This window comes from Xiphias gladius, chromosome 2 (assembly GCF_016859285.1).
Source record: "Xiphias gladius isolate SHS-SW01 ecotype Sanya breed wild chromosome 2, ASM1685928v1, whole genome shotgun sequence".
NCBI classification, from domain to species: Eukaryota; Metazoa; Chordata; class Actinopteri; order Istiophoriformes; family Xiphiidae; genus Xiphias; species Xiphias gladius.
The window spans coordinates 6191376-6216477 of NC_053401.1; the positions used below are offsets into that span (position 1 = coordinate 6191376).

A 25102-nucleotide genomic window follows, 5' to 3' on the forward strand; every position below is an offset into this window, starting at 1 on the left:
AGCCCATGCAGGTGATGTAGCTGATCTGATCAGGGAAGCTTGAATATATGTGCATAATACTGTTAATATATGTGATGTATTGTAACATGTCTGATTTTTATTTAAACTGCTGTTATTGATAGTGACAAGTCAAATGAATATTATCTTTACTGTACTGTATATCAAAATAAAAGTCACACACAGCCCATAATGTGAAAATGATATGAGCCGTTTGGGCAGCAGTGAGTAAAGCTTGTGGGTGTGCAGGTTTGAAATTGCGTTCCGCCGTCAAGACGTTTCCGGTTTGGGCGTCTACCTTCAAAATAAAGGCGCCAGAATACGAAGTTGAAAGGTGTGGTATTCAACCGTCGCACACGTTTGATTTGGGGAGAACTGGCGAAGCTAAGCGAACGCGCGGCCCTTTTAGACTGAATAGACCGAAAGCTACCCGCCGGAAACCAGTGTCACAATTCATCCTCGATTGTAAATACAAAGGCAATGACAGGCATGCGTGCGTCGTGGCACATACGCAAGCAGGCCTGCCCCTCATTAGCAGACAAAAACCGAAAATAAGTCCTACAGGGGGATTTTGACGCATATATTGGGGCAGTAACATATGCATTGCACGTTTACGTCTCGATTCATTTCCTAGAGAATTTGGGGGCGTTTTTTTTTTTTTTTTTTTTTTAAACACTTGGGTATAATTTTAATGTTAGTGTGCTGGCTAAACTACAGGTCTGCAGGTGTATTTTGTATGTATAATTTGTGCACTAACAGTCGAGGATCTCCTGTCTGATGTATACTACCGTGCAAAACTGTCCAAACATTTTCTCAGTTTAAAAAAAAAAAAAAAAAGAAAGAAAAAGAATAGCATGGTGCGGTTACTGAACGATGTTTGCAATTGTTAAGTCTTTTCGGTCGGGGTCTGTGGAAGCGGCACCTCTATTGTGAAGAACCTCGCCGGAAGTGCGACTGTTGTTGCCGCTACGCGGGACACGGCGAAGCTCTCCCCAGTCGTAGCTGCGCGTACGCTACTAGCAGTCGCCGCTGCAACGAATGGAGGCGAGCGGGTGGGAGAGGCATCACCAAGGAATTGCTTCGGTATCGAAATAGCTTTTTCCCCCCTTCGGACGCAACGGGGGATATTTGGTTTTTTTTTTTTGTAAACCCGAAGATATATCAGCGGACTGAAGAAACGCCACACTTTTTTATTTTTTTTTCTTTTGTGAAAAAGTCGAATCGCTTCCCCGTTTCCTCCTGACGAGATCGATCGCCTGTCATTTAAAAAAAAAAAAAAGGGCGTGTGTGCGGGGTGAAGGCAGTTTTTAACCGTTTCATGTGGGTACATATGGTATTTTAGACATTTTTTTTTTTTATACACCATCTGGGTCTGAGGGACACAGTCGAGGATGGGATGCACACTGAGCACAGAGGACAAGGCGGCGGTGGAGCGCAGTAAAATGATCGACAGGAATCTGCGGGACGACGGGGAGAAGGCAGCCAGGGAGGTCAAGCTGCTGCTGCTGGGTAAGCCAGGCGGAGAAGATGATGGGGCGGGGTGGTGGTGGTGGGGGAGGAGGAGGTTGAGACTCGGGCGATGGAAGAACTTGGCTGTGTGTTCGCCCACAGCTGCGCTAGCTAAGAGGATACGGGCGGCGGGGGGGGGAAACCAAATTAGCGTTGGTTAGTTTCTTTTGTTAATGGTCATCGTTTAGGTGGTGTCAGTTGTGAAGTGTTCAAAGAGTTTCAATTCCGCATTGCTAGCACGCTCCCTGCCTCGCTAGCTTCAGTTACCCGTCAGCTGGCAACTCTTGTCCCTAAATGCAACATAACGTTATTTCCAAACGGGGGGTGGGGGGACGTTAACTAAACGCTACTAGCCAAAATATCAACAACTTAACACCAGCGTGTGTTTACCTGACGGCTTTAATCTGTTTAATTCATATGTGGTAGTGAGAATTACATACCAGGCAAGTTTTTTCTTTTTTTTTCCTTTCTTTTTTTTTTTCCCCGGCTGTTGGCATTAGAGCCATTCAGCCATCTCTGTAGACCATTTGTATTGACTAAATCCTTTCAACAATGGCACATTTCCTCTCGCCTGGTCCTGTGCAATGCAGTGAAAACAGGCCTATGGCTCATTAGGGGCCCAGGCCTGACTGAAAACTTTGTTGAGTCCAGTCATTTTAGGATATTTAAAGGCTCGGTACCTTTTTTTTTTTCTTTTTCTAATTCAGAGTTAAGCTTCCCAGCAGGCTGAATAGGTTTTTTTTTTTTCTTCCATCCTGTAGTACTACAGTTTTCTGTGTTTGAAAGCCAAAACGATACCTTGTTGCCTTGTCTTGTGCTCATCTCAAGTTAAACATTGGATACATACAGAGATACAGTTGTCCTGAAAAGGGCAAGCATCCTGCTCAGGGTTGCAGGAAATCACAATAATGAAGTCGTAAAAAAATGATGTTTGATTCAGTTAGAAGAAGCCACAAAAACTGCAGAAAATAGCTGCCATTTCGACTAAATTGCCACTGATCAACCTAAATAAGCAAGCAGTTGTATGACATTACATCCTGCTGTAGAGATAGTTGCCTCATGACCCTCTCATTACTCTCAGCAATGGCCAATTTCGACTGACCTTGGTGTACCCATGCTATTTTCAATCCCCCTTCATGTTTGAGTAGTGAAGAAGAATCCACAAAGCATAGGCTATTATTTTGGTGAATTGATACATCCCAGTAAAATCTACCTTGAGGAATTATTATTAATGGCCCAATACACCCATTGAAGTCATCTTTTTTTTTTTTTTAATTTCATTACTGGAATTTCTTGCATTCATTACATGTGTTGTGTCATTCCCTAGCTCCTCCTGACAACCCAGCACGCCCAGTTACGTGAATTGCTTGCCTCCAGAAGCCAGCCATGTGCAAATTAATGGCATTACTTACATGTGAAGCAACACTGTTATCCATGTAAATAGAGATCGTAGGTGAAAAACTTTTCCATCAGCCCCTTGGATGGTTAGCTTTGGGATATGTTGACATGCACACACATGGTATGTGGGTTACCAGGGCACAAAGTTGGAGGCCAATATCAATAGCAGGCAAACACCTGACAGGAGGCACAGAATAAGAGCTGGTAGTGGCTTTTGTGGAAAGATTTGTGAGGCAGAGCAAGATAAACAAGATTTCCTCATGTTTTTTTGCACAACTCGGCCACACACACGCTACCACTCTTGCCGGCGTTCATCAAAATGACACGATCTTTACACTTCGTGGGACGAAAGTAACATTTAGAGAGATGTTAGTAGTGCTCTGTTTGAACAAAAATGTACATATTTTTTTTGTTAAAGGTATACTACATTCCTCAAGCGCGTGGAGGCCAGATGGGGCTTGCTGATTGAAAGCGAGCAAGTTGGGTCAAGTCTCTGCTATGCAGCTGTTTTTCTGACACAGACCATTGTAGCATTAGTTTATGCATTCTCTGTTTTATGGCAGAAAAGCTGTTTTTGTCGTGATAGTTAGATGCCAGGTGGTGTGGCCCCCACGCCGTGGCTGCTTTGGCACGACTTCCCTTCCATTTGTGTTTGATCCATTCGGTGTGGTAGCCCGGTAACACACACAGCCTCTTCAGGTTACTGCCTCAAGTGACACACAGACAGGCAGAGATGCCAGGAGAAAGGAAAAGAGGGCCTGTAAGATGAGAACAATACTAATGACTGTAGCATTAAAAATGAAAAAGGTCCACTGCGGGAGAAGGGAGGCATCAGTTAGAAGTTTGTGTTGTGTACCCTGCAGATAGCAGACACCGACACAGACAAGATACTGTTTCAGAGCTGTTGGTTCACATGCGCATTCTGGAGTGTACTTTTCTCTAAACGCACCGCATCAACAAAGATAAAAAGTCAACAAGACACGCGGCTTGATAGTAAAAGGCTGGCAGGGCTGCAGATATGTGTTGTGTATCTCATGGAGGTGACCCCTACCAAATGCGTAGATATTTTTGTATACAGAGCACCCTTGGGTGATGTGGTGTTTTGGTGAGTTGCAGGTTCATGTGGTGACCACCCGGTTGCCAAGCATTGTCCCTCATGTAGATCACAGGCTTGTGTGCACTCCCTGTCACTGGCATGAAATCCTTCGGCTGACGTAAGAACCTTAATTTGCATGAAAAAATGATTTGGATCTTTGTCAGCCTGTATGCACACTGTCAAGTCCAAACCAGCTGGCCGACTCAGGTGTCTTCTGTAGAGAGGGAATGTGATCTTTTTTTGTGAAAAACTGAACATTTCTCATTTAGCTCTTAGTCCTTATTTGGCTCTCATTTTATTTCCATCATCTCCTGGACCCAATTATCGTACTATTCATATCTACATGCTAAAATAGATTACAATCTCCTCAGCCTAATTACTCTTTCTATAGCTGTCGTGTAACAGTGGGAAGATTGAATTAATAACGTTTAGTTTTTGTCCGACGTTTGCAGTTGTTCTTTCTTCGATGTTTTCTACATTTTTTAAAAATTATGTAACCAGCATGACTGCGTTACTCATCTTGGAGTCGGTGGGGCCCCTCACAATAACCACGGACAATCAAAGTAGTTAAATTGTTCGCATTGCTTTATCGCTGTAAGCATCATTAGACATCTCTGTGAAATAATTCAGTCTGTGCCGCTGTGTGTGGGGAAACAATCTTTTAGCTACCGATCTGCTTGTTGGCAGATCCATCCTTGTGATTTAGCATGGTCATTTCCCCTGGTGGGTAACATCGCTCGGAGGAATCCTTCAGTGAGTGACTCATACTTAAATCCCCCTAGAAGGAGAAGGGGGAAAAAAGAGGGATTGGATAGTGACTGATAGGAGCAATAAATCATAAAGGAAAAATGACTGTAGGAGATATGACTGAATGAGAGTGGAAGACTGCGAGAGCGAGAGAGAGAGACCGTGGTGAATGGTGTTGGTTTCATGCTGCTAATGTGGCATCACAAATGTTGGCACATTGTGCCAAACTTCACAAGCCCTCCTTCAGTCCTTGGACTGCTCGCATAAAAGTGGACGCGTTGGGCCAGCAGCATGGACACCACAAACCTCCTGACCCACACAAAAATGTATCTTCGTGCGATTGATTTGACCCCAAAGCCAGCATGAGCTACAAGGAATAAGGAGCCCGAATAAGAGAATTTTTACTAAGTTCAATTTTGGTTGGAATGCAAGGACACATTACAAATTCCCCAAGAGAATTAGCAGTGACATATGGTTAATCTATAAATGGAGAAGGCCCCGGAATGGTTACCTTTTTAATCACAGTTGTCTCTATACTGCCATTGTTATGAAACAGTTCTGAGAGCAAAGATGTGTTTGTGGTCGGTAGATAGAGACGGCTCTGTTCTATGTGGAGAAAGGAAAAAAAAAAAAAAGAAACCTTCCATTTTCACTGCAATGGTTTGCTTGGATTTTCCTGAAATAGTTTGAACCGCTAGAAACAGAAACCAGCTGCTCCAGTGGTTTTGACTGTGGAGCTGGTTTGGGGTGGGCGTATCAAAGCTAGGGGTGTGTAACATGACTCTGCATGAGGAGCAATAGGTCAGGTCCTGTGGTTCCATGTAACCCTTAAAGGTGTGTGTGTGTGTGTGTGTGTGTGTGTGAGTCAAAATCAGCAAACTCCGTGTTTTGTATTCTTCAGGCCTAGAGGCTTTGACAAGAGCCACACCCTAATGATATCACTGGTGTCAAGAGGCCGGAGCCTAGTTGCTCACATAAACACATAGCTCACATCTCATTGATTATAATGAAGACCTAGGCACTGAATTTCTGATATCTCTGCATTTTTAACCATTGGAATGTTCCGAATTAGTATGCGGGCTCATTACCATAGCAGTTTTGGGGCTGGTTTTCATTTCTATAAACTGCTGCCGTCTCTCTATTTAAGTTTCGAGCTATGAACAGTAGTGGCAAAATATGTCCCACACACAATTTGGTTCTCCTTTTTTGCAGTTACAGTGGGTTATTGACACGATTCATAAAAACATCACTCTTAATTTTGGCTTTGCGATACAAGGTGATCACAAGTATTTCTCAACAGTTCATTCAAAAGTCTGAATCATCTGATTTTTGCTATTAAACAGGAGGAATTTTGTTTTCCAATTCAGAGCACATGATAGAGATTTGGAAATTTGACAATATTTTGTTGACTTTGTGTGTGGGAAATGACTTTTACAAAAATAAAATAACAATTTTCTGATCGATGTGATTGGGGCTGCGATTATTTTCATGAATATGCTGATCTGCCCATCACAATTTCACAGAGTCCAACGTGGCATCTTCAAATCTGTTTTGCCCTGAGTGGATTTTCATGTGTCCCACATTGAGAGGCACTGAGTTGGAATGTGAAGTGTCTGTGGCATTGTGAAAATGGCCCTTGGGCAGGCCGAGGGGTGCAACTGTGCCAGCTCAACGCCCAGCCGTGCCAAGTCGAGCGGCGTATCTGCCGTCTGTGTGCGAGTCCCGCAGGGATTCACACAGCCGAGTGTTTGGCCTCAGAGCACAGGGAGCTGCCACTGTACCTTCGCCCCCCCTCCGGGGCGCTCTGGCACCCGAGTGGTGACGCGTAATTAAAATAATGTATCCTCAGGTGAAATCATCCACATGTACTGAAGGTGAAGCACCAGGGCTGCACTATCAGCATGCAGTTTATTGCTGAGGAAAAGTTTGTTGGAATTCAGACAGATAGTGTGCACACTGCAGGATGCATATGTGTTTATCTATTCATTTTGTGTTAAAATTTTTGATAAATAATTCTCAGGAGAAGCTGTTACTTACAGCATGAAGCAGGCTCAACAACAAGTGGCATGTGTCAAGAATGCAGTGTTGTTATATTTGTTTGATTTTGCAACATCAAGGAAAGTGGAACTAGCTTAGGCGGATGATTTATTATGCAAGAGCAAACCATCATGTCTCTGCCGACAGAATCACAAGGTAACAGATAGTGTTCGGTTTCGTGATATTATTCCACTTCCTCTTATTCTGTTTCTAGAGCTGGCGGTGTTTACTCAGGGAATAGCCACTCTCAAGGGGTTTGGAAAATCTTCCCTAGTGGCAGAGGCGCATTACGTCAGTCACAACAGGCCAATTGCCTCTCCATAACCAAGTCTCCACTGCTGAAATATGAGGACTTTGAGTGCACATTAGTAGGTCTAACGTAGTTTATGGTAATACAGATTAGAGCACAAGAGTCTAATGAATGTGGTTTATAAGGACATAACAGATGGCTCTGATTGGAAAAATTTTAATATAAGGGGACTTCCAAGTGCCTGGTTATGGGAGCATCAATTACAGTAGAGGAAAAAGAGCAACAGATGCATAATACATCATGGTCTCGGTGGAAGCCAACATGTCTCACACAGACACACACACACACACACACACACACACACACACACACACACACACACACACACACACACACAGGCTCACGACCACAAAGCCTCCTCAGGTGACTGTGGCCTCACACTAGAGATGTCCTGGATATAACGAGAGCAGTTGCCATGGCACTGTGACGTTTCAAAGATCCGCAAAGCAAAAGCCGTGCCGACAGTCTCGATTTCCCTGTATGCTCTCCCCACCCCCCCAGCTCTTTTCACCATGGTATTGTGTCATCGGTCAGCTACGCGGCCGTCAATCTAATCAGTCGCCAGCGCCGAGTGCCTTCCCACCCTGAAGCGACACCCTGTTTTTCGGCACTGCACATCACCGTCAATAATAATCAGTTTTATCGTTAGTCGTGTGCCACGTTAAGGCCAAGAGCCTTCACACCAAGACAACACGATGTGAAGTCTTTGCTGATAAAATTACTAACAGTTTTCTGCTTAGATGACTATGATTCAGCCACACTAAACTGGAGCAAGCTTGATCACAAAATAGTCATCTGACCGAGCTCGCTGGTATTGACTAATCAGTATATTAGGCTGGAAGTGCCTGGAGCCCAGGCCAAACCAGAGGTTTAAAGACTCCTTTTAACTTGAAACGCTCATATACACACACACTCTTGTTTCTCACTTCTCCTTTGGTTGAGGTGCTTTTTCTAAGATTTCGTTTTGATGATGCCCCGTCAAGCCATTTGGCAACATTAGATCATTGTATAAAAATACTGTAAGTGTACCTGCAAGTGTTTTTTAGAAAACAAGCAAATAAAGAAAGTGGGCTTGTCGACACAAGGGTTAAAACACTTTGCTTGTTAAAGCCCAACATTAACCTAAGTCTTGAAATATTTTCACTCTAACAAACATGTTTTTCTTCTTTGTCTTTTCCAGGCGCTGGTGAATCAGGGAAAAGTACAATTGTCAAGCAGATGAAGTGAGTCCATTTCGCCACTGTTGTATCTAATCATTCTACACACTGAACAAGCAAAACAACAAACTTTTTCTTCTTCCTCTTCAAGTGTATCAACAATGACCTCTCTCATCAGATACACATAATGGCACCGCACTACATATTATTTTCAAAGAGCATTCATTTTCCACAACACAAACAGTGTCAACCACCAGTCATGTTTTTACGGCGTCTCTCTGGGTTATATTGCGCTCTGCGAGTCGCAGCACAAACAGGTACAATCTGTAATGGATCATGACAGCAACCCAGCAGAATACATTAGTATAGACTCAGCCTATACATACATATTGTGTGTGTGCGCGCTGCCTATGAATCGCACTTTTCCGTAAAACATTCTTACGGATGCACTCATCAATCAGCAGACGTACACATGCCAGAGGCAGAGCATTCTTACGTTTGTAGGGCAGCTGCTCTGCTGTGATATTGCCTCTTCTATTGGCTCCTCGCCTGTGAAGGATGTGCTGAACACTGCTCCTGTAGAAATGTTATTTTCCCCGCCATGAACAGTCAGAAATCGAGTGGAGCACAAGGGCACTTAGAAATGTCTGGAATTTAAGGGACTCATTTGCTTCAGAGTACATGCTTATTGTAGCACAATACAGCTAATAGATTTACATGTTGTTAGCTGGTGAAAGTTGATTCATGCGCTTTCTGTTTCCTGATAGCGAAAGAGGACGCCTTATGATAGTCGATAATTTTCTTATTGTCAACAAATCCCATGAAAAGACCCCACCCAACAATGAATTGATGCTACTAACAAGCAGAGATGAAATAATTCTATTTCACTATTTTTAATCAGTTCTTTGTTAAAATATCTTTCGTCGCAAAAACAAAACAACGAATTTTGAAAATGTCGCCTTGGGCTTTAGGAACTTGTGACATTTTATAGACCAAAAGATTAATCTCCCTATTATTTTCTCTATTAATCATGAAATCAATAATGTTAATTTATTTACTGCCCTACTAACAACTTTTGCCTGTGTAGCCAAAGCCTGATCTAACTTATTAATCTGTGCCATAGAACTATGTTTTTTTTTTCCAAAAACTAAACATATCGTTGAGCCACACAGTTGCACTGGGTGACAATCCTTCATAACAATGAATATGGCCACTTCTTTTTTAACAGGAGTCAATCCCACATTCACTGGTCCACTGGCATAAATACTCACTAGCACACCAAATCTGCAGCTGGAAAATAGTCCCCAACAAATGCACTATTTACTGCTGTTAAGTAACATTTTGTAAAACCTGCTCTGGCCAACTGTTTCAGGAGATAATTATATATATATATATTATAGTATAGTATATAAGTATATATTTGTGACCCATTTTCAAAAATCTACATCTTTGGCAGGAAGGGATGAGCCTTGAGGTTGAGAGCTACAGACATGCTTGTTGTGGGATTTTATTGACTATAACAGAAAAAAAAACACAGACTAATGCTAGCCATGTCCTTTAAAGGTCAGATAAATGTTGGAACGTTGGAACCCAATATAATACTTTTACGTTGAATGCATTGAGCTGATGCCTTTTATCTAGAGTAACTAAAACTGAGTACAACTGTGTAGACAAAGCTCCTTTTCCCTAGATGACCATAATTTAAGCAGCCAGAAATGAGGAGCATAGAGATCAGGGCCATTGCGGCCTGACAATATTTCTGAGGACGTTACAATGAGCATGTAAGGTGAGGGTATTAAAAGAGATACTGAATAAGAGCTGGAAAATAACTCCGAGGCAGAAATTTCTAATAAAGTTGAAAAATCGGAGGCATCATTCAGCGGTGAGAATTTATTGTTTATGTTTATTTATTGTTTTATGTATATGACGGTAGCTTTTGGAACAATTTTGGCCGGCTGGTGTTTGCTGCTGTAACAGGCAAGTTTTTGAGATGCAGGAAAATTGGCTCAGCTGCTGACCTTTTTTTTTTTTTTTTTTCTCTCCCCCCCTTTTCTTCAGGATCATCCACGAGGCAGGCTACTCAGAAGAGGAATGCAAGCAGTACAAGGCTGTGGTCTACAGCAACACTATCCAGTCCATCATCGCCATCATCAGAGCCATGGGGCGCCTCAAGATCGACTTCGGCGATGCCGCAAGAGCCGTGAGTGACGGAGAGAGGGAGAGGGATGTAATTTACTCGGTTTAAAGTAGAAACCTGAAGTGAATTTGTGGCGTTGGAAAACAAGCGGGGACTAACATCGAATAAACAGCAAATGCTCTTTGGAAAGTAGTCTTAGGTTGGAATGTAGTCCAGATTTCAAAGGTCATTTCAGGTTGTCTATGGTTGGTTATAAGGGTGATTTATGATATCGATACCACCCTGACTCGTCCCCCAGGATGATGCACGGCAGCTGTTTGTGCTGGCGGGCTCAGCCGAGGAAGGCTTCATGACTGCAGAGCTGGCCGGTGTCATTAAGCGGCTCTGGAAGGACGGAGGTGTTCAAGCCTGCTTCAGCCGCTCCCGAGAATATCAGCTCAACGACTCGGCAGCGTAGTGAGTCACACAAACACACACACACACACACACACAAACAACCGAGGCAACCGTTGCAGGGACCGCCAGAATTGTGAGTCACCCGCCGAAAACACTCAGTGGTCCCACACACACCAATTTATGTCAATAATTTTTACTGACTAAGCTTTTCACATCAGCTGACCAGACGCCCAAATTATTGCCATTCCACTGCAAACACACAGAAACTTGATGCAGTAAGTAGCCAAACAAATATTGTCCCAACCTTAAGCCATGCGCAGAGAGCGGAAAGCTACAGTAGCTTGCATCTCTCTGGACTTTCAGACTGTCAATATTTGCCCTCCTCTGCCAACCCTGAAGAGCAGTGGCTGGAAAGACTATTTAATCTTTGACCTTACACCTTAGCACGGGAACATTTGCCCCATGCTTGTAAAAGTGAAACGAAAATCGCACAGATACACAAAGAAAACTCTCTCTCTGCAGCTTAACTGCTCCATTATTTTTCTTGACCAGACCCTAATATCGTATGTATTGTGCAAGAGCCCATGGCCTTGAAACAAATGATATTATCACCAGGCAGCTCCTGAGTTTCGTTGGGAGAAAAGCCATTTGCCTTGTTTTGCTGATGAAGATCAAACATTACCGGTGACAATACAGGCCAAGAGATCTGAAGATGTTGGCCATTTTCTAATTGGTTCCTCTAATCGGTTGCCCAGGGGCTTTTCATGAGTAGAAAACACAATTGTTAAACCTTGTATTTTTTACGTCACTTAATACCTTGGAAGACAAACAAAAGGCTCGATTGCTTGAAAGGGAGATTAGTTGTGTTTGTCTTCTAGAAACTAGACGTCACTAATCTTTTTCCCTTGTAATTTATCAGCAGTAACCTTGAGGTATTAGCTTGGGTCATAATACATCCAGAGTGTGTAGGTTTATGTGTGGTATCCTGTATGGGCACAGCAGATGCACCCATACAATACCCAACAAATATTAAATAAATCTTATACCCGTAAGCAGAGATACCAAAATAGTCATGAAATCATAATAAACAATTTAGCTTTTGTCCAGAATTGACTCTAGAAAATTCAATTTGACATCTCACATTTAGGGTTTTTTTCAGTTAAGCTTGAACCCCTGAATTTTTGGCATTTTTGTTTTAAAAAGTTGCTTAAACTATTAATCAGTTATCAAAATAGTTGTCCATTAATTTTATGTCAGTCGACGCAAATCATTCAACTAAAATTTCTCATCCATGTACCGATGGTATGCATAGGAAATGCATATGTAACAATAAAAAGACAATAAAATGTTATAGTCTGGACTTCTGTGCAAAAGTTTGGGGAATTCTCTTCTTGGGGCGGTGGTTTTTGAAAGATGAATAGAAGAAGAATGGAAAAACAAAAGCTGCTTGTGACATTTTATAGACCAAAGAAGGATGAAGAACAAACTCCATCCATCCATCCATTCGCTATAGCTCTGTATTCCCATACAGGAACACAAGAACACTAGAGTCTGTCCCAGCAGATATTTGGCAAAATGTGGAACAGCACCCTGGACAGATGGCTTGTCCATTACAGGACTAACACAGAGCCTGACAAACATGTTCACACTTCCAGGTAGTTTCCAATTCAGCTGTGTATCCGTAGACCCAGGGAGGAACCCACAGGGAATCCACCAAACAGAGATAACAATGCACACTCCCCACTGAAAAGACCAGAGCTCAGATCTAAGCCCAGGACTTGTTTGCTTTGAGGCAACAGCTCTAACCACCAAGCCACTGTGACATCATGTCTAAATTTAAAACAGGCAAGTTTTGTATCTTATATCTTAACTAATACTGGCCCGAGAACTCCATTTTATCGCAACTGAAAATATTGGGAAATGTCACCAAAAAAAAAAAAAAAAATCCCTTAACTCAGTTTCACAACATATGCAGTTATCTGATTTATGCTAAACTAACTTCCCAGTAAAATACAATGAGTCTTGAAACCTGAAAGTCTGAAACTTGACTTTCAGTCTGAAATGTGGAATCCAACCTAACTTATCTTTGGGAATGTATTGGGAGTTGTTATTTCCTCTGGCAGTTATACACTTGGACCTTCATACTTCTGACATAATTTCTCCCACTTGTTTCCACTATTGCTCTTTCTCACTCCCTTTTCTTCTCCTTCCCAATGCCGTTTTTGTTTTTTGTTTTGCTTTTTTTTTTTTTTTTTTTTCCTCCCCACCTTATGTCCTTTTCTTTGTGCCCCTGCCTCAGCTACTTGAATGATCTGGACAGGATATCCCAGGCCACCTACATCCCAACTCAGCAGGATGTCCTGAGGACTCGAGTCAAAACCACAGGCATTGTGGAAACCCACTTCACATTCAAGGACCTGCACTTCAAGTGAGGATTTCTTCACCGTAACAAATGGTTCAAACAGAAAGTGTTTTACGTGATGGCTTAATTAGGTTTCCTTCCTGTTATTGACTCATTTGCTCCCATAGTCATTCCCTTTGTACATGCACAGCTGTAAGTTGTGACAAAGTTTGTGAAGGTTTTACGCACATCGGTGATGACTCAGATGTGGCCCTCTGTTCAAAAACACAGACAGGAAGTGTGGGCACTCGGCTTGATGATGTCATGATAGCAGAAGTGTGTGGAAGCTGTTTCCATTGAAATTCATACTGCTGGCCACAAAACAGAAGAGAGAAAATACCATGTTATTTATTTTTTCCCATAAAAACACAAACAAATACAAAGCTTTACTCAATGTGTCTGACTTTTTCTACGCAACATCAGACAGCAACTTAACTACGCTGTCATAATGACGCACCATTATTGTCGCTGTTGTATAATAAGATGCATTACACCACTTCTGTGAAGTAACCAGCTATCTCAAAGTATTTCTTCTTAATATAGTTAGAACTGTTTAATGGCTAACTTTGTGGCTGTGAGGGTAAACAGAATAAAAGAGGACCGATGTTCTGAGCCAGGATTTTGGGTGTTTCACATGTTTCTTAAAAGGTAAAACGTTGTTTTGTTTTTTTTATTTCCTTTGTAGTGGCTGACAGGCTGTTGAGAGTCAATTGGATATTAATGATTTTCCTTTACAATATACCCATTTAAGACCAAAGTATTTCCAAACTTGACATTTGTCGTTATCTTTGTAAGTAGTCTAATAGGAGCTATTATAGAAGCTAAATGAGGCTTTTGTTGTTTCTCTTAACATGCCGTAAAGATCATACAAGCCAAAATAACCCACATCATGCCTCTTGGCTGAGCAAAGAGGAAATACAGTGCAAAAGCTAAAAGTCTGTTCCTCTTCAGAATCTTTTTTTCTTCTGCCATTACGCAGTCGATGTGTGCAGTGTTCTGTATGGACATTTGCCGGGCAGATGAAGATTCTCTGCACCACTGGCATTTTATTGAAATTATTTTTGTGTAACAGAAGACAAAGAATTTCTGTTTTCTTTCCCCTTTATCACTGACTTTCATCACGTAATTCTGCAGCGAGACTGAAGCCGCCAAAGCGACTCTTCCAGAAATTTGTCTGCCTTCGGGTTCCACAAACACTGCTCGTATTGTATTATTTTTATGTATGCTGAGGAACATGCTTACATGTTTAGTTCTCCCCCCACCCCCCCAGAATGTTTGATGTTGGAGGTCAGCGATCTGAGAGGAAGAAGTGGATCCATTGCTTTGAGGGTGTGACCGCCATCATCTTCTGCGTGGCCCTCAGTGACTATGACCTTGTGCTGGCTGAGGACGAGGAGATGGTGAGTGGTTCATAGACGAAAGATAAACAGCAGGCGGTCTGCGTTCATACACGGCAGGGACTTTGTTTACTGGAAGACGGAACGAAGGATAGGTTCCGTTCAAGATCGTTCCCATGTTTACGGATCAGTGATCACACCACTCGCCTTTCCAGTGTGAAGCACAATGACTGACGTCATCTTCCCTCTTCCCTCAGAACCGAATGCATGAGAGTATGAAGCTGTTTGACAGCATCTGCAACAACAAGTGGTTCACAGACACCTCCATCATCCTCTTCCTCAACAAAAAGGACCTGTTTGAGGAGAAGATTAAGAAGAGCCCTCTTACCATCTGCTACCCAGAATATGCTGGTGAGATTTGCAGCATTTTGCAGGAAATGTTCTGAGAGTGGCAGTAGAAATTTCCCCCAAATAAGCCAAAGACGACTTTCCTTGCTTGTAAAGATTGATGTGTGCCTTCTGCTATAGCTGCGGATTTAAAATTAGTAATATTGTGATACGATATTTGAAATGTGCAGATGTGTCCGGTTACCATGTGAGAACAGTAACTGGAGGTTACCAGGAACCAGCAGAGATTTCAGAAAGTCATTGCTCCTGGCAAAGAAATGGCCCGGCCCACATCAGTTTTTGTTCAAACTAAACAAACAAGATATAAAAAATTTTAATTTGTGAGCTTATACATGTGCTGGTAGGCAGATTGTATTACCTTTTGAAGAGCAAGGATGGCCAGTGTTTCCCATGTAAATGCTAAGCTAAGCCAACTGGCTGCTGGCCCTAGCTACCATACAGACTGGTATCAATCTTCTCGTCTCACTCTCTGCATGTAAACAAATAAGCATATTTCCTGAAATGTCAAACAATTCGTTTAAGCATTCTGCCTTCATACAGAACCATATGGTGACAAAAAACTTTCATACAACTCGGAGCAGAATGCCAAGTTAGCAGGTTGAGGCTCAGCTGTGTCAATCCATCCTCAAATAATACAAATATACAATTTCAACGCCTTTTCCTATGTTGTGACTTCCTGTCTCCTTCACTTCCTGCTCCTCGTCTTTCCAGGCTCCAACACATACGAGGAAGCAGCTGCCTACATCCAGTGTCAGTTTGAGGACCTGAACAAGAGGAAGGACACCAAGGAGATTTACACCCACTTCACCTGCGCCACAGACACCAAGAATGTGCAGTTTGTCTTTGACGCCGTCACTGACGTCATCATCAAGAACAACCTGAAAGACTGTGGTCTCTTCTGAGGATAATGACGATGAAGACGACAACCCGTTTTTCTTGGTAAGGGACTCTCATCATCATCATCATCCCTACTTAATCTTTCCAACAACCAGAGCTCGACCTAGCCCACACCCTTTTGACTTGCTCACATGCCGTTGACACGTGGCTCTGTGTCATGGATGAGGGCACATGTCAGGATTATGACTGAATGTTTGTTCACCATACCATCATAATGCAGTGGGAGTTTCTGCGGAAAATGTGGGAGCCTGGTTTAAATGTCTGACTGCAGTCTTGGTTTTCTCTTTCAAATGTGCTTAACAAATTGGCTTCAAGTGCTTTGTTTCCAGAGCTTAAGCATTCAGAATTATGGAGGAGCATAGCTGAAGCTGACCACAAAGATGCATCGTAATCCATCATGATAAAATCGTTAATCTAATCACTGAATGGCTGAAATCAGTGCCTTCTTTTATTAGAGGCTTAAATACGTTTTATGCTCCATTTAGATGTTTGTGAAATGATTGTGGCAGGGTTGAGCTCTGCAAAACCTGTCTTTAAAACTACCCATCCCTCCTTTTACCCTTTCGTTCATGTTTCTTTGTCCTCTTCTGTCCTTAGGCAGTGGAGCCATCTTATTGTGCATCTTTGGTGGGGAAGATGAGAAGAGTCGGGAGGATCAGTCACGGACCAGTGCTGTACTATATGCCACTTTTAGCAGCTTTATTTATGTTTTTGTCTTGGAACATTTGGAACTAGCGTTACAACATTTGTGTAGGATGTTTGTATCATTGTAAACGCGTCACAGCAAATTTTCACACATTTTTTTTTTTTTTTAATTTCCTCTGGGGTTTTATTTTTTTGTTGTTTTAAAATTTTTGAGGAGAAGGAGGAGATCACGTTTTTGTTGTTCCTTCTGCCGCCATCTATGGAAAAGGAAACTTTGCTATTGGTGGAAATGCTTCTTTTCTTCCTTCCCCTACAACTAAAAGGGAAGAGAAGAGGTACAATTTTGAGTCCAGTTTGTTGGTACTTGTGCCTTCGCATGCCTTTTACTGCGGTCGTAGTCCTATTGCTTGTTCTGTTGCCTGCTGAATTGTTCTAAACATTAAGAGGTAAACTGTTTTCATATGTTAGTGTCCCTGCTATCTTCTATGTGCACACCACTGAGCTATCGGAAGGAGGAAGATTTCCCTCTGGTCTAAAGGTACATGGGTCTCCATGGTGACCAACATGTAGCCTCCACAGTCCCCTACCCCCATCGCCCCCACCCGCCATGACAATGGAAGGCCTTGCTGGCCGATCACGCAGTACAATACTGAGATGTATATTGTTACATTTACCCCACAAATCTGGGGTTTGGGTTTTTAAACAGTGTATAAAATATCCATTCTTTCCAACCATCCAGAAAACGGTTAGTCAAGGCACTGAGCTTATAATACGCTCATGTGTTTAAAAGTACAAAGACCAGAATAGGCACATTTTACTGTATATTTTAATGTATTTGAAGGAGTTTTCGGTGTTAAAGAGAAAAAAATAGAACCACAAAAAAAGATGGTTGTGAAGGTAAGAATGAGGTCTGAATTGTTTTAAGCTTCAGATGCCATTCTTGGATCCTTATCCAGTGATTTTTGAGAGTAGAGGTGCTGCTTTAGGATCCACGAAGACTTTCATTCAGGTGATGGAAACGAAGACGGTCAAGGGAAGCCTGGTCTGTGATTTTTAGATCAGTACTACTTTGCCAAGAAGAGTGATGATAGATACGGTCCTGGATCTGTTCATATAAAGAAACTGCCACAACTGTCAATGTATGTGTATGTTCTCCACTGAAGGAGAATCTTTGTAGACTCATCTCCCTTATTTTGCTAATAAAAACCATTTACAAACCATATGGAGTTGCTGTATCCTTATACATATGTATCAACAGTTAATGAAGCATTTTTACACTAATGAAAGCTAAATGATTGCGCCATCAATAGATAGATATGTGAAGATACATGTAGTCCTGCTCCCCTTTTCAACCTTGGCAATCTCTTGAATGTTTTCTTTAAATGTCATGTTGCTATCACACGCTTCCCTAATGCATTAATACCTCAGACTGTAATGAAGGTCTGTTAAAGACCTGATAACGGTTCCCCTTAGGTTAGACGTCTTCTTCTATCATGCATCTCATCAGCCACATCGCAGTCCTCGTGAGCGTTGAGCATGGACTACTACACATACTGTGTGCATGTGTTATGAACCAAGATACCGTACCTCCAGACGGGGAGTCCCCCCCCCCCGGGGGGCAATTAGAGACAACACTGTCAGTTCCACACTCAGCCTCCATCGCATTCATATTCCTGTGTGGCCTTCACAGCTGTGTTACACGCTGTAGTACTCGATGCAGAGGCGTGCACGGATGAAAGCCGATGGTGCCGGAACATTTCGGCCACGGGGAAAAAGGTTGACTTGTGTGTACTGATACAGAAAGCACCGTGATCTTATTTTCCCATGTTCTAATGAGCGATGTTGAGCACTAATAAGGCTGCCTTTCACAGTCTGACTGCTGTGTATCTTTGACTTGTGCCGACCCGACGCAATTTGCATTGTAAATGTGCTCAGGCATGAATAACATCAGTGATTTGGCGCACTTCCTGGCAGACAGTTACATATTCACACCAGGGTTGATACTCCTTTTTCCGCTCTTTTTTGGTCTCCACCGACTCCCGCTACTAAAGGTCCCGCCGACCTTCACCAGCCATTTGATTCTGGGCAGGCTGACTTGCAGCGCCTAGTCAGCTTTTACAATGTGGTCTAGAAACTACAGAGCGGCTACGCTCAACCGAAACAGTAAAGTCGCAGGCCCCGAGAACCCACAACGAGCTAGCAGACGCTAGAAATGGCTGACAAAACTGAGTTCCTCTTCTACGTGCGACAGCTTACAGGAAGTCATTTGAATCGCTGTTAATGTAAACACGAACGGGAGCCTAACAAGCTAGCAGCTGTTATTTAACCTCACGTTTCAATAACGGCAAAATAAAGCTGAAATTAATTGATTAATTTTTAAAAATAGTTTGTCACAGGACAACGCCGTGAATCCTCAAAGCATTTTTTTCCCCCCTCGCAGGTGGTAGGCAGGAGGAAGGGCTGCGGATGCCAACTTAGCCCCACGTCAAATTTACTGCAGCCATTTTCGGCGACGGCGGAGCCTGAAGCGGCCTGCTGAGAGCATGAAGTTAAGCCCCAGTGACATGTTTCCCCAGACTAACGGTGGCCCGCCGGCCCTGGTCTCTCAGTCGGACAAAACCTGCGCATCAGCGGCGACACGCAGACCTCTTCTTGCTTTCCATGAAACACAGCCCGGTTAAACCGGACCGGAGTGGCATTGCCTCAGCGCCCGCCTGCGGTCACCACAGGTAAGCCGTTTACATTCTTCGTCCCCGCCGCCTCGTCCGTTTTAGCCTATTGTGCAACAAGGGCCCGGGGCACAAACTTTACGAGCCCTACACTGAAAACTTGGGCGGGAAATTTTGGCTGACCGGTGGTCAGCGCTGCCACGAATGACAGCTGAGAAACAACACCGTGTGAAAGGGGGCCACCGTTTAGCATGTAGCAGAAATGCTAAGTCTCGGCAGTGCGGGTGGAGAAGAGTCACGGAGCCAAGGAGCTGACTCGGCAGTATTCACCCGCGGTTCGCCAACATCAGGGCACGTTACACGAAGTCAACCAGGGCTGAAGTCATAGCAGACCAAGTCGGCCCGTGGTGTTGCACAACAGGCCGTGTTTGGTGTTTATGAATTCAGTTTTTATCTGTAAGGGAGAATTAGTCATTTATTCTCTCGAAAGTTGCAGTTTCAAAATACTTTATTTTTGAAAAAAAAAGAGAGAGAGAGAGAGAAAGAAAGCACTGCTTCCAATACTTCCCTTGCCCGTCTTGACATGAGGGATGCCCTTTTCAGTTGTGCATTTTAAGCAGTTTGGCGCCACGGACAGTTTGCATGTGTGGGTTGTTTGCGCACACGCACACACACACACACACACACACACACACACACACACACACACACACACACACAGACAGACAGACAGACACAGACAGGCTCCGCTGATTTGCATGTGTGCTGGCACTCTCCAGCGCAGCAGCGTTAACCCTGGCATCCCCACGTTTGAGCTTCTGTTACAACTTGACTTAGAGGGGGGGGACCAGTCTGGGGGGGGGGGGGGGATAAACGAGAGAGGAGAGCTGTAGACTGGGTTTATGTGATGCTGGGCTCTGGGCTCCCATGGGTGGTGTTGGACAAGTTGAAGTGTGTGTATGGGTGGGGGGTGGGGGGGGTTGCATATACTGTATTTATAGCACGGTGAAGAAATGAGAGAGGGAGAAGAAGACAGAGCGAACAAGGGGGCGGCCATGATTTATCAGTGTAAAAGCAACACAGTGACACTGTTGAGGTTTCTCTCAGCAATAAACAGAGGGCGGAAAATGTGTTTGTGTGTGTGTGTGTGTGTGTGTGTGTGAGTGGGAGAAAGGTGCAAATGGATTGAACAATAGAGGCATTATTTCACCGTTGCTCCATCGCTGTGTTTACTGTATGCTCTTGCCTCGGTCACTTTCTCAGGGGGGCGGCGGCGGTCGGCAGCAGAGATAAGAGAGGCTTATCAGCTCCGCAGCCATGTCGGTCAGGACACATTGTAACACCAAACTGGACGCACTCTCAGTCTGTGCTGCACATTCTTCACTCGCTGGATCTTTCGCAGCACACTAGACGTCATGTGTCGGCAGGCTGTCTCTTCTATCTTCCTAAGTGATTTCTATTTTCTCCTGCTTCGGCCGCACATTCTGAAGTGGGCTCTCACCCTGCTAATGAGAGGCCACTGTTGTTTACAGTAGGCCTGCCAAATACATTTATAGGGTCACTTCGCTAAAATTAAACATGTTTTCTTACACAGCCCGACTTAGATAGTTTAACTTTTTATTTCTGTGTCATGCCAAATATTTGTCTCGTCCCGCCTGGGATTACAAGACGCTACCGTATGTCAAACATACAGTGACATCAACACACACCAAGGCCAAAAAATGTTCCCACGATGAAGGGCTTTGACTTCTATAGCCAGATAATTTATTAAGGCAATGATGGAGACAAACAGCCCACTTTTTTTTTTCTTAAAACCCCGTTGAAGATTAAAATCAGCATCATGCACTTGCTATAGGCTAGAGTGCCCCACTCACCACCTAGTAACTCGATGAGCTAGAAGATCCCTGTTGATCATATTAAAAATCAAGAAAGCATACAAATGTTTACCTATTTTTACTTATTTTATTTGTTATAATTGTAGATAACGCATAAAATATAATACCGATAGTCTAGGTTTTAGGTTGCTAAGGTTTTAGGTATGTGCCTCTGAAACATCTGCCACCTTCCCAGTAAAACTGAGGTTTTATTTGAGGATAATATCCCTCAGGATGAGCCACAGACCTCACTTTCAACAGTTTTCATGGGATTATTTCTTTGGTACAAACTAGTTCTTAAAAATGTCCTCAGGTAACTAGGACAGTGTTTCCAGAAAGACATGCTACTGTTGGGGTTTTTTTTTTTTTAAATTTAGTCGCATAATGGTTTTAGTGCTGCTAACGAAATTCGCTTGACCTCCATTTTACTGCGGTGACAGCAGAAAATGTCAGACACGGATACTGTATCGCAGAAGATCTGCATACACAACCAAAAACTCAATGCATGGCTTGACACCACTAGGGTTAACTGAGTAGTGCTAAAACGATGTATCCATATCTATAACTATTTAAGTCATCCAAAGTGGAAAAAAAACCACTTTTTTTTTTTTTTTCTCTGTTTTGTCATTTAAAACTGAATACCTTAAATGTATTCAACATGTTTACTGTTCACTGACGTTATACTCTAAATGATTAATCAGTCAATGTTTTAAAAAAAAAAAAAAAAAAAAAATCTTGACAGTCTAATTTATAATTAAAATTGTAGTTATTTTTTTGCGATTTATGTGAATTGACTTAAGACACATTTGAGCAATCTGTGTTATTTCCTCTTTCATCCGGGAAGTGTTGAGGAAATTACCCCGGCTGAGACGAGAGCTAAAAATGTGAGAGACATTTAGAAAAAAAAACACACTGTGTATGTACTCTGTGTAATTACCAAACATAAATCTGTTTGAAGTTGTGTACGGATGTTATGTCATGACATAACAGAGACAGCCTTTTTGAAAAAGCAAGTTCAGTCCTCATCATTAACCCCATTAGCTCTTTTTTTTTTCTTTTTTTTTTCTTCTCTCTTCATGCGTTTGTGTGGCTGTGCGTGAGAGTGTGTGACAGATTGGCCATTTGTGTGTATGTGTGTGGGTTTGTGTGACGGTCGGGTGGAAGGTTTGATGTGTTTTTTACGCCTGTGTGCCACATACAGTTGGGGTGTGTGTGTGTGTGTGTGTGTGTGTGTGTGTGTGTGTGTGTGTGTGTGTGTGTGTTACGTGCAGGTTGCTGTGTGCGCGCTTCCTCCCCCCCCCCCAAGCTGGATGCCTGCCGTCTGTGCTTCTGCTCGTCACCTGATATTTGCCGGCCGTGTTCATTCAGACCGCAGCTCGCAGCTTTCAGCTTTCATCTCCACGCGCACGCGCAAGCGTAGACAGACTCTTCCCCGTGATGTCATTGATTCCGCGCTCCATGGCAACAGTGAGCGAGGAAGCGGGAGAGGGGAGAGAGAGAAGGAAAACGGAGAGATATTCCTTCATAGTGAGAGGATGAAGTTGTTATAAATAGCTCCTGATGTTCCTAGGTGTCCAGCAACAGGGCTGGGTGGGTCTCTGGGCGGCAGGGGTGCACGACAGGGCCGGGGTGTTTGACCAAGAACACTGTGTTACTTTCAAGTGGCAATTTTAGACCACTCAGTGTGACGCCCGTCATCCGTGGCCTTTAGGAGAAACTTTTGGTCAGAAATATGCATGTTATTTCATGGCTTCATCAGTGTTGTAGGTGGAGCAGAAAGCAGCGCTGTGAGTTGAATGGGCTAAAAATGGGTAGCAGTTGGCATGGACACTCTTATTTTCTCCATTCATGTAATAACGTTCTTATTCTTGTCCGTCTTCAAATAATTTGCTTTTCTGTATCCATGTGATTGGTTTTAATTCCCTCCAGCTGTCTGATTTGTTCTGCCTGATCCCTGGTTTCTCTGATCCTGCTGACGCCTTTGTTGAATTCGATTTGGAGTCTATCTTAAAGCATCGCTTCCCGCGCTGTAGTCAGTTGATGTGTGAATGTGTAACTTATTGTCTATACCAGTGGTTTTCAGCCTGGGGATTTCCGGAGCCTTTCAAAGGGTCACAAGATAAATCTGAAGGGTTGCGAGATGATTAACAAGGTATGAAATAAGAAAAAAAATGTTTTGCTACATGAAATAGTATGAATTGTTCTGACTTTCCTCAAATTTTTGTTTAAAAAAAAAAATAAAAATACTCTGAATAGATCTCTGAATCAACGTCCATATCTTTGATTTCCTCTGCAATTTATATAGTGTTAAATTGCTGAAGAAATTTAAATAGCTTTGCTGTTGTGCTCATTTACAGCTGTTTCCCGGGTTGCAAAATCTGCTGTGCCAATCAGAGCTTTGCAGGCAGGATTATGAAAGGGGATGTCATCTATTTCAGCCAGAATCTAACCAATTACAACCACAACTGTCAACATTTGTGGAACAGCTTGAAGCAACTTAACAGGTTGTTTTTATGCTTTAGATAACACATCTACAAATCTCTGTAGCCCTATGCAGAGTGGGGTGTCATGGCTAATCTTGGGTCACGGAGGCTCCCGGAGGATTTCAAAGACACATCGGGCGATCGTGTGTGTCACACAATGTGAGCGGTTGATCCAGCTACTGTCAGGAGGTGGGTTCGGAACGAAAAAGAAAAAAAAAACAAAACGCTTAACTCAAAATCCGTACAAGTATAAAAGAAACAGCCCCGTGACCCTCTCCGAATGACACTCACGCATTTTAGCATATATGCAGCGCAGAGAAGCGTGTTCCAGCCTGAAATCAACATAAACCACACTTAAAGTAACATATTTCTTCAATCTGCATAACAAACGTTAAAGTGACACTATTTAACTTTTGCCGAACAGCAGCCACTGTAGCTTCAAGTGACAACTATGAGATAATTAGCTTTATGCTAAACTACTGTTTAGCATAAAGCTAAAATGCTAAGCTCTTGTAACAGTAGTAGAGATGGAGAAAGAGTCATAAAGTCAGTGAACTGATTCAGTAATGTGTGTTATACAACAATATTTACCTTGCTAACATTAGCTAACGTTAACCACCATAAGCTACTGGTCATACCAGACCATCTGAGCCCGTTGCAGCAAAACCCCTGAGTGTATTGAAAATAGCAGCTGTGCGTTTTATTGACCATTAACATTTCATTTGTCAGAAGAACAAATAGTTATTTCTTCTCTCAAAAGTTAAATAGTCAGGCTTTAAGGTATGTCTATGTCAACTGAAAATGTTGTTTATTATCATGCTAAATCATTTTTTACCTCTTTTGTCCTTGAAAAACTATGCAAACAAAGTTATCGGAGAGGGAAGAATCACAACTCGATAGAATAGAATTTCATTTTAAAGGGTGATAAGGCGAAAAGGTTCAGACCCACTGGTCCATCCGCCTGTCGGTTTACTGTAAGTTTCTGTGTTTTACGTGTTACAAGTTTAATAACAAATAAAGGGCACATTGAGTGTCGGTCTGAGTTTCAAAACAGGTCTACTGTGTGCTCTCTCTGTCTTTTTCTCTCTCCCTTCCTATAGTCTGAACAATAGTCCAGTGAGAACAGCCCTGCAGCCTTTCATGAGGATGTTTGGGATTAAACAGTGTATTTACATCCTCTTAACATTCCTGAGTGCCCACTGCTGAGGAGAACAACAAAGGTCCAGCGTCAGTCACATGAGCGCTTTTAAGTGAAACTTTGGACGAGACCCACCAACGTGTTAAAAGTAACACAACGTTACCCGAACAACTTGCAATATCCTGTTACCTGTACAAAAATAACTTGTTGCTGTGGTCATGTTCAGGGTATATCGGACCGAATTTATGTTATCCAAAAGTTATCAGTAGTTGTGTCTCTCTGTGGGCAGCAGCCTTCTGCTGCTCTCACTGTGAATGAGTCACTCCTTATTCATAAGATCATGGCGTGAAGTTACTCTTTGGTCCCACGTTTCGCAATTAAGGCAACCGCACTTCCATTGGCTCGCGTTTCATTCCAGTGCAGGGGCGTCTTCTCAAAACGGTACCTGACCTAACCACCTGCTCTG

General features: G+C 42.9%; 1 protein-coding gene across 1 annotated transcript; it reads left to right on the forward strand.

Moving 5' to 3' along the window:
• The first annotated feature begins 1268 nt into the window (after positions 1 to 1268).
• On the forward strand, positions 1269 to 17694 carry gnai1 (guanine nucleotide binding protein (G protein), alpha inhibiting activity polypeptide 1). Its single transcript, XM_040142730.1, has 9 exons — positions 1269 to 1506; positions 8275 to 8317; positions 10310 to 10451; positions 10687 to 10844; positions 13084 to 13212; positions 14456 to 14585; positions 14780 to 14933; positions 15642 to 15869; positions 16425 to 17694. Exons 1-8 carry the CDS (start codon positions 1389 to 1391, stop codon positions 15830 to 15832), a joined length of 1065 nt encoding a protein of 354 aa, XP_039998664.1. The 5' UTR covers positions 1269 to 1388; the 3' UTR covers positions 15833 to 15869; positions 16425 to 17694.
• Positions 17695 to 25102: the final 7408 nt, after the last annotated feature.